The sequence below is a fragment of the Neltuma alba genome, unplaced genomic scaffold, assembly GCF_004799145.2.
Source record: "Neltuma alba isolate B1F8T4 unplaced genomic scaffold, ASM479914v2 tig00005857_pilon, whole genome shotgun sequence".
NCBI classification, from domain to species: domain Eukaryota; kingdom Viridiplantae; phylum Streptophyta; class Magnoliopsida; order Fabales; family Fabaceae; genus Neltuma; species Neltuma alba.
Genome location: NW_021634257.1, coordinates 248,217 through 262,476, shown reverse-complemented (window position 1 = coordinate 262,476; position 14,260 = coordinate 248,217). Strand labels below are relative to the sequence as shown.

General features: G+C 33.8%; 2 protein-coding genes across 2 annotated transcripts; one reads left to right on the top strand and one right to left on the bottom strand.

Annotated features, from left to right (window-relative positions):
• Positions 1 to 2,554: 2,554 nt before the first annotated feature.
• LOC114748916 (ankyrin repeat-containing protein BDA1-like) lies at positions 2,555 to 5,283 on the top strand. Its single transcript, XM_028937380.1, has 2 exons — positions 2,555 to 2,709; positions 4,773 to 5,283. The coding sequence occupies exons 1-2, from the start codon at positions 2,555 to 2,557 to the stop codon at positions 5,281 to 5,283; spliced, it is 666 nt and encodes a 221-aa protein (XP_028793213.1).
• Positions 5,284 to 8,861: 3,578 nt separating this feature from the next.
• On the bottom strand, positions 8,862 to 11,002 carry LOC114748915 (ankyrin repeat-containing protein ITN1-like). Its single transcript, XM_028937379.1, has 2 exons — positions 10,370 to 11,002; positions 8,862 to 9,695 (listed from the first exon to the last, which is right to left on the bottom strand). Exons 1-2 carry the CDS (start codon positions 11,000 to 11,002, stop codon positions 8,862 to 8,864), a joined length of 1,467 nt encoding a protein of 488 aa, XP_028793212.1.
• Positions 11,003 to 14,260: the final 3,258 nt, after the last annotated feature.

Below are 14,260 nucleotides of genomic sequence, written 5' to 3'. Positions count from 1 at the left end.
ATCAATATTCAAGGTTCCATTATAGTTATTTATTTTTGAATAATTTTGAGAGTTAGACGTATTATTATTTACTGTGATCTATATGACCATTCTCTTTTTAATGCAAACATTATGACCATTGACAATTTGTATATTGGTAGACAAGTAATTATATATCATTTATTTTGAACATAACTCTGATAGCCATTGAAAGGATGGTCGAGTTATTTTTGAAATTTATTTTGCTTCTTGTTTTCTTTAAAACTGTTGTCTCTTTAGTTAAAATTAAAAGATGATCAAGATAGTTTAAAAATTAAGAAAATTAATCTTTGAGTCCCTATAGTTTTTTTTTGTAATTCAATCATTATACTTTGACTTGTTACAACTCAATCCTTATAGTCTTGACTCGGTGGTAACTCAGTTCCTAAAATTTGACTCGTTGGAACTCGATCCCTATAGTTTTACCCATTTTATAATTTAGTCATTATATTTTTAAAAAATAAAATTATATATCTAATAAAAGGGGGGACTAAATTATAAAATGGGTAAAACTATAAGGATCGAGTTGCAACGAGTCAAATTTTAAGGACTGAGTTACAACCGAGTCAAGACTACAAGGATTGAGTTGTAATGAGTCAAAATATAATGACTGAGTTACAAATGTGTTAAAACTATAGAGACTAAAAAAAATAATTTTCCCTTAAAAATTTATTAAAACAAAACAAACTTTTTTTAAATATAACTGATTCCATCCTGTAACGAGTATTTGGAGTTATGAAAAAAAAGATATTAATATTTGGTTAAGAAATTTTAGAAACTAGAAAAGCAAGTAAGTTTAATAAAATATGCTAACAATATTTTTTTTTGTCGCAGTCCACTCCTTTTAGCTATTATCAAATGTAGCTTCGTGGTATATTAATTAATAATAATTAAATTAAGGCCAAGTTGTCATTTTAATATAAAGTTATTTTAGATTATTTAGAGGGATATAAATATATAATTAGTTAATTAATCTAATATATTGATTTATTGGGCATGGAAGCCCGCCCAGCCTAGTCCGCATTTGCCCAGTCTAAACTTACTAGGGCCTTTCATAGGCAGGGCTGGATAATGGGTTGTATTTTTCAACTCGTTTATTTTTCGAACTAGGCATTGGGTAAAGAGCCAACCTTGCCCAGCCTACTCATGTGCAGTCCTCACCTTCATCATGCAGTTGACTGATTAAACGTGTGGTGGATAAAATGTGTAGTGTCTGGATTCATGATTTGGCAATTTAATTTTTTGTGTAAAAAGCCACTTAAAGTCAAAAGTAAAAAGTTATTTTTGCTTTTTCTTTTTGAAAAGTAGAGAGTCAAAGTTAAAAAGAGGTGGATCCCATTTTTAAGAAATTCACATTTTCTCTTTTTCTTGTTGTAAGCTTCAAATAATTAATTCACGGATAATAAAAATTAGTTAAAATTAATTGAAAGTAATAAATGGGTTATAAATATATTTTTTTTGGGCCATGATGTAAGTCATTTTAATTAATTCATCAAGTGACTTATATTTTGGATGAAGTTATTCTTCTAGAAGTGATTTATATTGTGGACCAAAGAAAGTACTTTTGATTTTAAACATGCCTTTATAATAAGTGAAATAAAAGATAAGAGAAAATATATAAAGAAATGTAACTAGAAAGTATAGCATAAGAGAGAGAATAAAATATATAAATTATTTGATAACATTTATATTTTTTTTGTTATTTTATAATTAAACTTATTTTTTACTAATAATCCAAACAACTCTACTTTTGTAAATTGACTTATTTACAAAAATCAATCCATACACAAATCACATTATTCAATCTAACTTTTACCCAATTAATTAAAAATAAGCTACTTTTTTGTCGTTAATCTAAATGGACTTAATATCAATCTGCACATTCGATTATTTTTAGAAGTTACCAAAAATAGATTTTCAAATTATAATTAGAAATATTTTTTTGAGAAACTCTTCATGAAGCACGCCAATCCACTTAGCTTCTGCAGAAGGCCAACGTTGTCCAAATTACCATTATAATCAGCATTATATATTGCTTCACATCAAAATTGCAAACAAGTTATTTCTATATATTTGCATGTATCCAACAATTGTAGCCTTCAAAATCATATCTCCCGTTCTTTATGTGTACATATATATATTCTCAGAAATGGCGATAATTCTAGGGGACAATTTTGCTCAGTTGATAACTCATTATTTTGAATATCTTGAAAGAATATTTTAGGTGATTTTTGAGGAGTTATCAATAGGATTTTGGATGATTTAAAAAAGTTTTGAATAGAAATTAATTGTGAGCGTTATTTGGGGGATTTTCTTGTAAATAGCTTGGTTTTAAATAAATAAAAGTAGCTATAGACTTATCTTATGTCAGTTTTAATTTTTATTCTATTTCCTTTTTTTAATATTATATTTTCTTTTAATTTTTTCTTTTCCATTTATTTTATCTTCACTTCTCCTCCCCTTTTATTATTGCCGAAACGGAGAGAGGAAGCTTTTGAAGCTGCTGAATCAAGACACAAAACGGCACCGTTGGCACATGGGAGGAGTGGAACGCACCGTTGGGAGGATTGACGAGGGTTCTGTTTTGAAGGGGATTATCGTCCATCATCTGGAGGAGGCCGCCGAAACTGGAAAAAAAGGAAAATCACGATCATCATCTTGGAGGGCCGCCGAAAGGGGTTTCTTGGAGCTGTGAGGTTCCTCTGAGAGGCGTCGACGCTGGTGAGAACCAGAGGGGGAGCCGAGATTTCATCATCGTGTTGTGAGCAGAGGAGCGCCGAGCTAGGGTGAAGGTCGATCGACACTGTTCATCATCTTTCTCCCTTGAATCGTAGACGCCGAGACTGGTTCGAAGCAGGAAAGTGGCGACAGCAATGATCTTGAGAGAACGAGTTCAAGCGACGGCAGTGAGGAGAGGAGACCATTAGCAGTGTTCTGTTTTCTTCCCTTGTTCCTATTTTGTATTCTGATGGAGTCTGATCTGAATCTTGTTGCTGAAACTGATTATATCATGTGTAGCTAAATTTTTTTTTACAGCCTAGAGAAACTATGAGCTTGTTAGCAGACTGATTTTAATTTTACTGAATTGAGGATGCTTAATGTTAAACTTTGATTACTTAGTCTTGTGCTTTATTATCCATTTGATGACTGGCCATCATTAATTATAAATTTGAGAATTAAAGTTTTCTTTGACAAAAGAAATTTTAATTGGGCTTTTAGATTAAGTAATAAGGGATTGAATGATAATCTAATTTGTAATTAGGATATAAATATATCTAATTGTCCCATATAATTGTTAATGAGTGAGACCGAATTGTTTAGTTTTTTAGTTAATTATGCGAGACATTAGATAATTAATTTAAGAAAAGGTTATAAGTGAACCGACAGACACTTGTAGCTAATTGAACTCTAGATTAACAAAATTGATATTAAAACTAATCAATTCAGTGAATTAAGGTTCAACAAGCTAGTAAGGGATTGGTAATTCTAAGTTGTTCTTTTTAATATTTGTCTAGTTAATTTGAGAAAATTTTGTTTCGTTTATTTTAATTTCTTTTTATTTGATTTTATTAAATCTTGATTTTTTCAACTTAAACGAAATAAGAATTTTCATTGCTTAATTAATATTAATTGAGTTCTTCGTGAGATTGACCTTAATTTGTGAGTGTCTATTTTTACGACCTGTATACTTGCGATGTCTCTTAATATTTGGTGGCATCATCAGTGTTTGTGGGAATCGAACACTTTGTGGAAGCAAACAAACAAATAAACAAAAGGATGACTCTTGTTGTCATATCAATTATAACTGGAAGTTGCAGGCGCTAGCCAATTTATATTTGAGGAGACCAGCCGGCTGACTACTTTCTGGCAAAATGAGATTTTCAACCTTCCACATTAGGCTTATCGATCCTAACCTTTCTCCTAACCGATTTGCCGCCTGCTTTTTTCTCCAAGGCATTCTTCCATAGCGCATTGGAAGCATCAGAAAATATCATTTTTAAATCGTTAAGACTAATTAAAATATGCTATAGCATCTTCACATAGTATGTGCCGAAGCAGAAAATAATCCCATTCGAGGAGTGCAACCAATCACGCTACCGGTTCTGAGGACGATTATTAATTAATATTATTAGTATAAGCATGAAAATAATCAAAATCTAGCCATTTAAAAACCTATGTACTAATTTATATCAATACGTGTATGTATGACGTAATAATAAGTGAAAAACTTCACCACTTTTAATATGTTTTCCCCCTTCTACCAATTTTTTCTTTTTCTTTTTCTGTTTGGTAAAAAAAAAAAACAAAGGTTGGATTAGTCAAAATCGGCGTAAAGAAATACTGCCCCAGGTGTGATTTGGAGTAAACGGTTAGTTGGGTGACGAGAATATTATTAGTGTAATGATAACATTTGCAGGTGAAAATTTGGAAAACGATATATTCAAATAGGATTGTCGATAAAGTATTGTTCATATCGTGTGATGTTGCTTTCACAGATTGAGTTGTGGACGTTGGTTTCACATAATTCGACAGAAACTTGAACATTAAGTAATCATAAGCAACACACTTTTGACAGATTCTTTCAAAATGATGTGTATATATAATGAAGAATACATACAACTTTCTTATTCACACAAGAGAGGCTATAATAATCAAAATGGGGACTTCCCATGGTGAAGAGGACAGATTGAGCGTTCTTTATGAAGCATCACGCAAAGGATCTGTATCAACTTTGAACTCACTTTTACCAAAAGAACCATTAATCCTCCACAAGATCTCACAAATGGCTTCACCGAAACTCCTTTACACATATCAGCCTTGCTTGGCCACCTGGAATTTACCAAGGCACTTGTCACATACAAACCCAGACTACCCATTGAGGTTGACTCTTCCCAGAACACACCCGTCCACTTGGCTTCTGCAGAAGGTCATACCGAAATCGTGAAGGAACTTCTTAAAGTTAATGACAAGCCATGCTCGTTTCCTAATGAAGAGGGCAAAATTCCTTTGCATTATGCAGTTATGAGAGGGAGATTAGACGTTGTGAAAGAGTTGGTGAACGCGAAGCCTGAGTCTCTGAGCTTTCTTGATAATGGAAACACTGTTTTTCACTTGTGTGTGATACACCATCATTTGGAGACTCTCAAGTGTTTGGTGGAATTGGAAGTTGCCATTTCTGGGAAGCTTCTTAACTTCGCGATTTCTGATGAAGTGGGCAACACCGTTTTCCATTTAGCTGTCGGGTCCAAGCAAGTTGAGGTGTGATATCCTCCCTGATATAAAGAGTTTTCTTTTCACATGAACGGGTTATATTTTTCGTGAATTGTTGGGTTTAATTTTTTTTTTTTTAACCCCAAACTCATATGTGACACTTCCCATAATATACTAACATGCAAGTTTAATATTTCAGACTATAAGGTACCTCCTATCAATCCCATATGTAATAGAAATGGCAAGCTTGAAGAACGATATGGGTCTTACAGCCTATGACATCCTCAAACGTAATCCAAAAGATTTCAAAACCCTAGAAATACAAGTCATGCTTACGGACTATTCTGAATTAGAGCTGAGAAGAACGGGATCCACACGCATTCACACTCATCACCACCAGTTGCAAGACCAAAACCTCAAACTCGAAAGAAGAAGAGAAACTGCTTCATAAAGATTTTGAAATGGATTGGAGGTTGGTTCAAACACAAGGGTGACTGGGCAGAAGAAATGAGGGGAAATCTGAGTTTAGTGTCTACCGTTATAGCCACCATGACATTTCAATCATTAGTTAACCCACCTGGGGGCTTCATCCAACAAGGTTTATCTCAAAGCTCATCCAATATTGAAGCCCTAAACTGCACTATCCTTTCTAACAACAAGTCCTATTGCCCTGGGGAAGCGGTCTCATCTTTTCGTTCCCAAAGTCTGTTTCTTCGATAAGTAATTTACAACACTATCTCCTTCATTTCATCACTTAGCGTCACCCTCTTGCTTGTGAGTGGAGTTCCTATGAAGAACAAAGCTTTGATATGGCTTTTATCCATAGGCATGTGTATCACTCTCACAACCCTAGCCCTTGCCTACTTAACTGCTCTTTGTCTGGTGATGCCAAACCATCTGCTTTGGAATAAAGCAGGTTGGACCACCGTTGCAGCCTCAATTTGCGCCTGGTCTGGATTGCTTGTGCTGATTGTAGTGTTAATCACACTGCGCTTTATAATTTGGGTGGTGAAGAAATGTGCCAGACTAATCAGAAAGCTATTGACGTGTGGAATTAGAGAAAGTTGATGCTGTTTCTTTATATATCACATTTCAACTAATGCTGTTTATTGTCCGGCCGGTCACAAGTGGCATGGGCTGCTTTTAGGATATTAATTCATGTTATATTATGATTATATGTTTCTCTTATTTCAGGTCCGTTTTAAGTTAGTACTTTGTTAGATAATTTAAAATTATCGTCATCTCAATCTACTGATTAATTAAAGTTTTCTGTGAAATTAACATGTGTTTGTGTACAGAAGTCACGTTTAAGAACGTTTGGCATCAAAATAGGGAAGAAAGGAGAATTGTTAAAACCCATCCACGCCAACTACCGGAAACAAAGTACCAATGTTGGAAGAGAAATTGTTTCATAAAGATTTTAAAATAAATAGGAATTTGGTTTAAATAGATGGATGATTAATGGGTATAAAATATGAGAGGAAATCTAAGTCTGGTGACCAACTGTTCTATCAACTATAACCTTTCAAGCTTCGATTAATCCACTCGATTGCTTCATTCAATAAGGTTTATCGATCTCATCATCAAATGTTTTGTCCTGGAGAAGAAATCCCATCCTTTCGTTACCCAATAGTATGTCTTGTAGCCTGAGCCGGATTGCTTGTTCTAATTATATCAAGCTGTAACCATGAAATTTGTTTTTTTTATCTTAAAGCATATTAGAGTGTTGTAATTTTTGTTTTAATGGGTTGAAATTCACATAATAATCATAAGTACCTAAATTTATTTTTCAGCAAAACTTTGCATTCTTATAACTTGAGTTATTGGCGCTAGCTATTTACAATTGGAGTAGTTGCGACGAAGGACAAACTTCACTTATTACCAATTAATTCACACTTGAACTATATATGGGCCAGCCCATATATATATGGGCCAGACATGGATGAAGGAAACCAGCCGGCTAACGTCCTGGCAAAATACTTTAGCTATATATATACATATATATATATATATATATATCTTGACTTTCGCTTTCGCTGGTCACATTGCACGTTCCAAGCTGTTGTAAGCCTCTGTGTGTGTGTGTGTGTGTGTAAGAAGCTTATATAAACGAATCATATATGAAGCCATGCACGCAAGAGAAATGAGAACTCATGTGATAGTGACAAAATGAGAGATCTTTACGAGGCATCACTTAGAGGGGACGTGTCCATTTTGAACTCATTGATGCAGCAAAACCCGTTAATCCTGTTCAAGATTTCAACAACTGCCTTCACTGAAACTCCCTTACACGTATCAGCATTGTTAGGTTATGTTAAATTCACAAGGGCCCTTCTCATGCACAACTCAAAACTCAAGGAAAGTTAGGAAATACAATAAACTATGTCAATATGCGTAGGATCAGGCTCGAATGATATTTCTTTTTCATATAAAGGATTTGTAGAGGTTTCAAAAGAATTTTAAAACACGCTCATATAAATTTTTTATAATTAGTTATGAGTTTTTAAATTTAAACAGAAAACTTAGAAGTACCAAATGTAGTAGCCCAAAAGTAAAATGAAAATTTTAATTTATGGGCTTCAATTAACGGTTCGTCTGCATCATAACTTCCAAATATGTAATAAAATGTTAAATTATGGAATTGATAGGCCCAGTCTCTCCAGACAATTATGTTTATTCAGGAACCCATTTACAATTTCATACATTTAAGGGTTTTTATTTGCGATTTTTCCTTTCTGTTTTAAGCTAAAATTAAAAGTTTCACTGTTGTGAGCTATTTGTTTTATTTCCTTTGTACCTGCAATTTCCTTCGCTTTATTCCTTCGTAACTTGCAGCTAAGGAGACTCAGTTTCTGATTAATTTTGAACCGTTAATTAGTTAGATGAAGGCAATCATTCAAGTTGGAGGTTAATGTATACGTGGTAAATGCTACTTAATTGATTATGATATTGCATACTAATATTCACTCCAATAAGATACATAAGGAATCTTCTAAAACATTTTCTTGGTCGGTAATATACGGTGTCATGTAATATTTACTTTAATGGTTTGTCTTTTTTATCCCCGATTTATCTCATGTTAGCCTCAAATTATTTTGAAGTCATGTTTTAACTGGTTGGGTTTATTGTCTTTACATTTAATGAAGTTTACATACTCTTAATTAATATTTAAGGTACGTAAAAATGGAATCTTTGGCTCTTTTTTGGCAAAGTTTAAAAATGTAACAAAATTTTCTTAATTTGCTTGAGTTAGTTGAAAACATTTTAGTCATTCTTCTGAAGTAAACATATTGCTAAATGTTCATTCACAATAATTAAAGATTCTCAAGCGTTGGAAATATAAACAAAATGAATATAGGCACTAAAAATAGATTAAAAAAGTCCCGCTGAAACAGGTGTTGAAATAAGAGATAAAAAGAACTGGACACTAAACTATCTTCTTCAGTAATAATTTTATTATCCCATGCAACAACACACCAGGAACAAACACACACATATAAACACAACACATACACTAACATAAGTTGGCAGCAAAACAAAAACCACTAAAATAACAAAATAACAATGCTCTTAATCCTGAAAACAACTCATGCAGGATACCATTGTTTGTCTCTTGCCGACAACAAGAGGCATTAATTGGCAGATACAGAGCAGCAGAAGCGACTTGTTCGCTTCCTGTTAGTCGTATTACGACATTTGTTGGCAATCTTATTGGCAATCCAGATGAGAAAGCGCATTGTGTTAAACAACACAAGTGGTAGAACAAATCCACAAGTCCAGAGAACAAATGCACACAAGGCCACGAACCCTAAATAACCAGCAGAGTCGACCAAGATGTAGACGGCAAAGTTGTATGCAACTGCAAGACTGAGGACAGAGAGAGACATGCCTATAGCTAGAATCCATATGGCGGCACTATTCTGCAAAGGAACTCCACTTACAAGCAGGAGGGTGACAGAAAGTGATGCATAGAAAGAGATAGTAATACAAGCTGCATACGACAGAAATGCTTTTCGTTCATTAAAGGATGAGACTGCTTCTCCGGGACAAAGCTCTTTATCATCAACGGTTTTCACGCAGTTGAGGGGCCCAGATGGTGGGGGGGCAACTTCTTGCTTTGGTAAGTCTTGTTGAATAAAGCTTCCCGGTGGATTAATTAAGGCTTGAAAGGTTACAGATGCCATAAAAATAGATGCCGCACTCAGATTCCCCCTCACTTCTTCTATCCAACTAGTATCAACCCCACCCTTCAACTGCTTTCGCATCCATTTTAAAATCATTCTAATACGCTTCAACATCGATGTTTCAGATTCTCCCGTGTCGTCCTTTGTCATCATGAGTTCTATTTGTTTGATTTTCCAGTCTTTTGGACTACGTTCCAGGATATCCACAGCCGTAAGGCCATCTTCGTTCTCCGTCTTTCCTAATTCTCTTATTTCTGGAATTGACAGCAGATACCTTATAGCCTAAATACAAACACGTTAGTAGGGTATTTGGATCAATCAACTGCGATTTGTGAAAGCCATGAAACTTTTTCTATGTTGTGTTCATAAATAATCATTTTCTTGTCAACATTAGAACTAGCCAAATGTTAAATGTCGGCATAGAGTAACCCACAAACTCCTAAAAGGGCAAGACAATAAAAACAATAGTAGTGCTTCTTCATAACAGGATAAAGGGAAATAACAGCACATAAGAGGTCTTTGAAAAAAAAAAAGTATACATATATATTTTGTTCTTGCTAAAAATTTGATAAACACTTTTAAAAGTAAAACATTACTAAGACTCGCTGATAAATAAAGTACATCAAAGCCATTAGCGTTAGATACTGTCGAGTTCATCAAATGGTAAAGGTGATGAAGTGGGTTGTGAACAGTGATTTCACAAGCTTCAAGATACTGGCGAGTTCATCAAAGGGCAAGAGTGATGAAGTGGGTTGTGAACAGTGATTTCACAAGCTTCAAGATACTGGCGAGTTCATCAAAGAGCAAGAGTGATGACGTGGGTTTTGAACAGTGATTTCATAAGCTTCAAGTCATCCTAATATAATAAAAATAAAGAGCTAGTACATGCAAGCTTTCTTTTTTTGAAAAAAAAAATTAAAAGAAAAGAATAGAAGAATAAAGTATATATTATGTACCTCATCTCGCATGTACATGACGACTAAATGGAGAATGGTATTGTCCGTACGATCACGGTGCGTAAAGATGGCACAACGAGGCGCCCCCACAGTAACATTGGCAGTGGCATAGTCCAATTTCACCAATGCTTGCAGAGTCTTGAAATGATTGTATATGACACACAAGTGAAAAACATTGTTCCCTTCTGGGTCACGATGACCTAGAGAATCTGGCCGCGCTATGACCAACGCTTCCACAACCTCTGTCCTCCCCCTCATAACTGCATAGTGCAGAGGAAGTCTTTCTTTTCTATCAGCAACCAAGCATGGCTCATCATTAAATTCTAGCAGTGTCTGCACGGCCTCCAAGTTATCCTCTGCCGAAGCCAAGTGGAGGGCTGTTCTTCCAGAAGCATCCCTTCTAGTGGCGAGGTCACCATTACGATTTAGAAGAACCTGTGTGAATGAAGCATGATTTAGCAGTGCAGATAGGTGTAAGGGAGTTTCACAGCCGTCATCTGGAATGTTGTCAAGGATAGATGCGTTTTGCTGCAACAAATTCTCCAAAGCTTGCACATCCCCACGACGTGCTGCCCGATAGAGAGCACTCTGTCCATTCGTTTGGTTGTTACTTACACTGATGACGTGTTCCATCTCTCGTGTTAGATAATGCTCACTAGCTGGCTATATGATATCCTTTATATAGAGATGGCTTATTATGACTTGTCTCCTAAATATAATACTACCTCCGGTCCTTAATATAAGACCCTATTTGACTTTTATTTTGGTCTTAAATATAAGACCCCAATCCATTTTATCTCTTATATTTACACATTTTTTTTTCAAAGTAACCCTTCTAACAATGATAGTTTTAGTCAATATACTTGATTAGCAAGGATATTTGAGGAAAGACAACATCTATTTAGGACAAATAACTAACTCAACTTACTTCCTTAATCTCCTCAAATTAGTCAACTGGGTCTTATAATTATGACCGGAGGTAGTATCTATTTTGTAGTAGAATTTATACTATAAGGTCAACGTTATATTTAGGACAGGAGTACTACAATGTGAAATATTTATAATGTGGAATATTTTTTACCACGTTTTGAATAAAATTGCCTTTAATATAAGAACACCGGTGAGCAATAAAAAAAGTTAAAATTACCGGTGGAGTATAGCAAGTAGTCGTGAATTCGGGACCTCCAAATAGCCTTGGTTAAATAGTGTTTATTATATAAGCAGTATTGGCTTACAATCACAGGGTCATGTTAGTTCTAATGATTCGAAATTCTAATGTTCAATTAAATAACAAGGTCTCAATTCCAAGAAAATAAGCTACAAAAACTAAAATTAAAGAAAATTCTAATGAGTTATGTGTTAGTTTTTCTAAAATCTAAAGCAAAAAATGACACAGGGATCATTGGCGATGAGTTTGCGCTAATTCGGATGATTATGAAATAACATCCAATTTCACATCGGAAAACGGGTCACAGCAAAGATTTGGTTGTAGAAAGTTGAAAGATTTGGTCGGAGAAAAAGTTGAAATTAAATTAATAATTCTCAAAAATGGATTACCAAGTGAAATGTCGAGATAATTAATGCTCATAAGGATGAGTCTAATTTAATTAACACTATTCTTGATTTGTGGCTATCGTGTTGAAGCAAGTTAACGTAATTTTTCTAATTGTGTAAATTATCTCATAAATTATTAAACATCTATATATATATGCCAAAAATTTATTATGATGCTTTACCTTTTATAAACAGGCACTTACCCACGAGATTCTAAAAGCTAAATAACATTCATTTTCACTATCCTACAGATAGCAACTAGCAAAGCTAAATAACATACATTTTCATTATTATACAGATAGCAACTAGCAAGATTATTCTTTTGGCGATGACAAAAACAAAACGTTATTCTTTTGACGCGTTTGTGGAATTTTTTTTCATACTTTACTTCTATAAATTCACAGTATTGTGGGTTTGTCTGCCAAGAGACCCGCCAAGTAACTATGGTAAAGAGATTAAGCAGGACAGCAACAAATTGAGCCAACCATATGCGTATGCTAAATTTTTCATTCTTTTAAAAGGTAAATTCTCAGTATTAGTACACGTTTAACCTCTTTATTATATGAAAGTAATTAACATTCTTTTTCTCAAACAAGTAATCCACTTCAACAATTTATTGTGACCATAATTATCATAATGCATGATTCTGCGAGCGCAAAACAATACCAATAGAATAATAAACACATACACTTTATCGAAGAGTATTTGGAGGTCCGTAATTCGAGACTATTTAATATACTCCACTGCTAATTTTAAATCTTAACGTAATTTCCAGACCATATACATTTTCAAAATTTTCAAGAAAAAGATATTTGGGGATTTATCTCACAGTTTGGAATTCAACAATAGATGATGTGGATTTTTCACTTCAAGACGTTCCTGATAAATTAGTCCTCAAATTATATAATGAGCATGATTTCTCAATTAAACGATGAGTTTAAAGTTTTTTGTTATAATTATTTCACATGCATGACCTGGTTACGTACTACTAACTTCCTGTCCTTTATCTTTTTGGGACTGAGCCACAAAATATGTTAGAATATGGCCCAACACTTTTCTTCCTTTCTGGTTCTTTTTCCTTTTTCGTGATTTACTAACATATCACCTTAATTGTCACGTATCCCATGTTTTATTTTAATTATTTTTAACTTATTAACAGTAATATTACCAATGACTTTAATTTGTGATTTAGTAGCATAAAAATTCTCCTATAAATAAGAGGTCGTGAATTAGATTTGGAATCTTAATTTATTAGTGTCTGTCTTTCTAATTAAAAAATTAATTTTACTTGACAATTAATGATATAGTAATTTTATTTATATTTATTATTGTGGAGTAATGCTGGGTAATAATTGTATTCCATGTGATTGTATTTATATAGTAATTTTATTTATACTGGGTTTAGCAGTCTTTTCAACCATGTGATTGTGCCGGGCAATAATTGTATTCCATTGCAAAATTTTCATGTTAAATCGTCATTGGTAAATTTGCTGGAAAAAAAATGTCATTGGTAAAAGAAGTAGGTAAAAAGAGAAATCACAAATAAAGGAGAGATGAGGAAAATAAAATGAAACAAAGAAGAAGAAGCAAAAGATGCACGTCCCTTCAATTACACATTGATAATAAGCGTCAATGTGTCAAGTAGTGTCATTTAATTTCAATATAATTGATGTGATGATGTCATCGTGTGAGTCATGTAAAAGATGTAATACTGATTAGCTAGTATGCTGTTGTTTATTTAGGGTGTGTTTGGTATGAGGGATTTAGGAGGGAGGGGAGGGATTTTAATCATTTCCCCTTATTTGGCAATACACAAATTTTAGGGGGGGAGGGAAAATTTTTAAAATTTCCCCTCCCCTCCCCTCCCCTCCTCAACCTCCCCTTCAAAATTGGGAAGATTTGGAGGGAAAGGATAATATTTTGTCATATTATGACTATTATGCCCATATTTTGTCATGTTGTGACCATTATGTCTATATTTTGTCATGTTATAACCATTATGCCCACACCTTAAATAAAATAAGAGCAAAATTATCCATATTAAAATATTTTTCCCTCCCCTCCCCTCTTTTTTTATAAATCCAAACAAGATAATATTAAAATCCTTCCACTCCCCTCCCCTCTCCTTCCTCTCATTGAGCCAAACATACCCTTAGGCTTTTGAGATCAACACTTGGTTTGAAACAACTTGGAAACCATTTGAAATGGTTTATAAACAACTTTTTAATTATAATTTATAAAATATAAAGTAAATATGTAAGAGTTTTTTCTTAATTTACGTAAAATAAACTTATAAATACTTACATAAATAATGGTAAAGATGATCTGAACTTGCAT

Coding starts and splice junctions, on each gene's coding strand:
- LOC114748916 (XM_028937380.1), top strand. CDS start 2,555: ATGGGAGGAGTGGAACGCACCGTTGGGAGGATTGACGAGGGTTCTGTT. Junction 2,710..4,772: donor GAAAGGGGTTTCTTGGAGCT/GTGAGGTTCCTC, acceptor TTTTACCAAAAG/AACCATTAATCCTCCACAAG.
- LOC114748915 (XM_028937379.1), bottom strand. CDS start 11,002: ATGGAACACGTCATCAGTGTAAGTAACAACCAAACGAATGGACAGAGT. Junction 9,696..10,369: donor TCATGTACATGCGAGATGAG/GTACATAATATA, acceptor GTTTGTATTTAG/GCTATAAGGTATCTGCTGTC.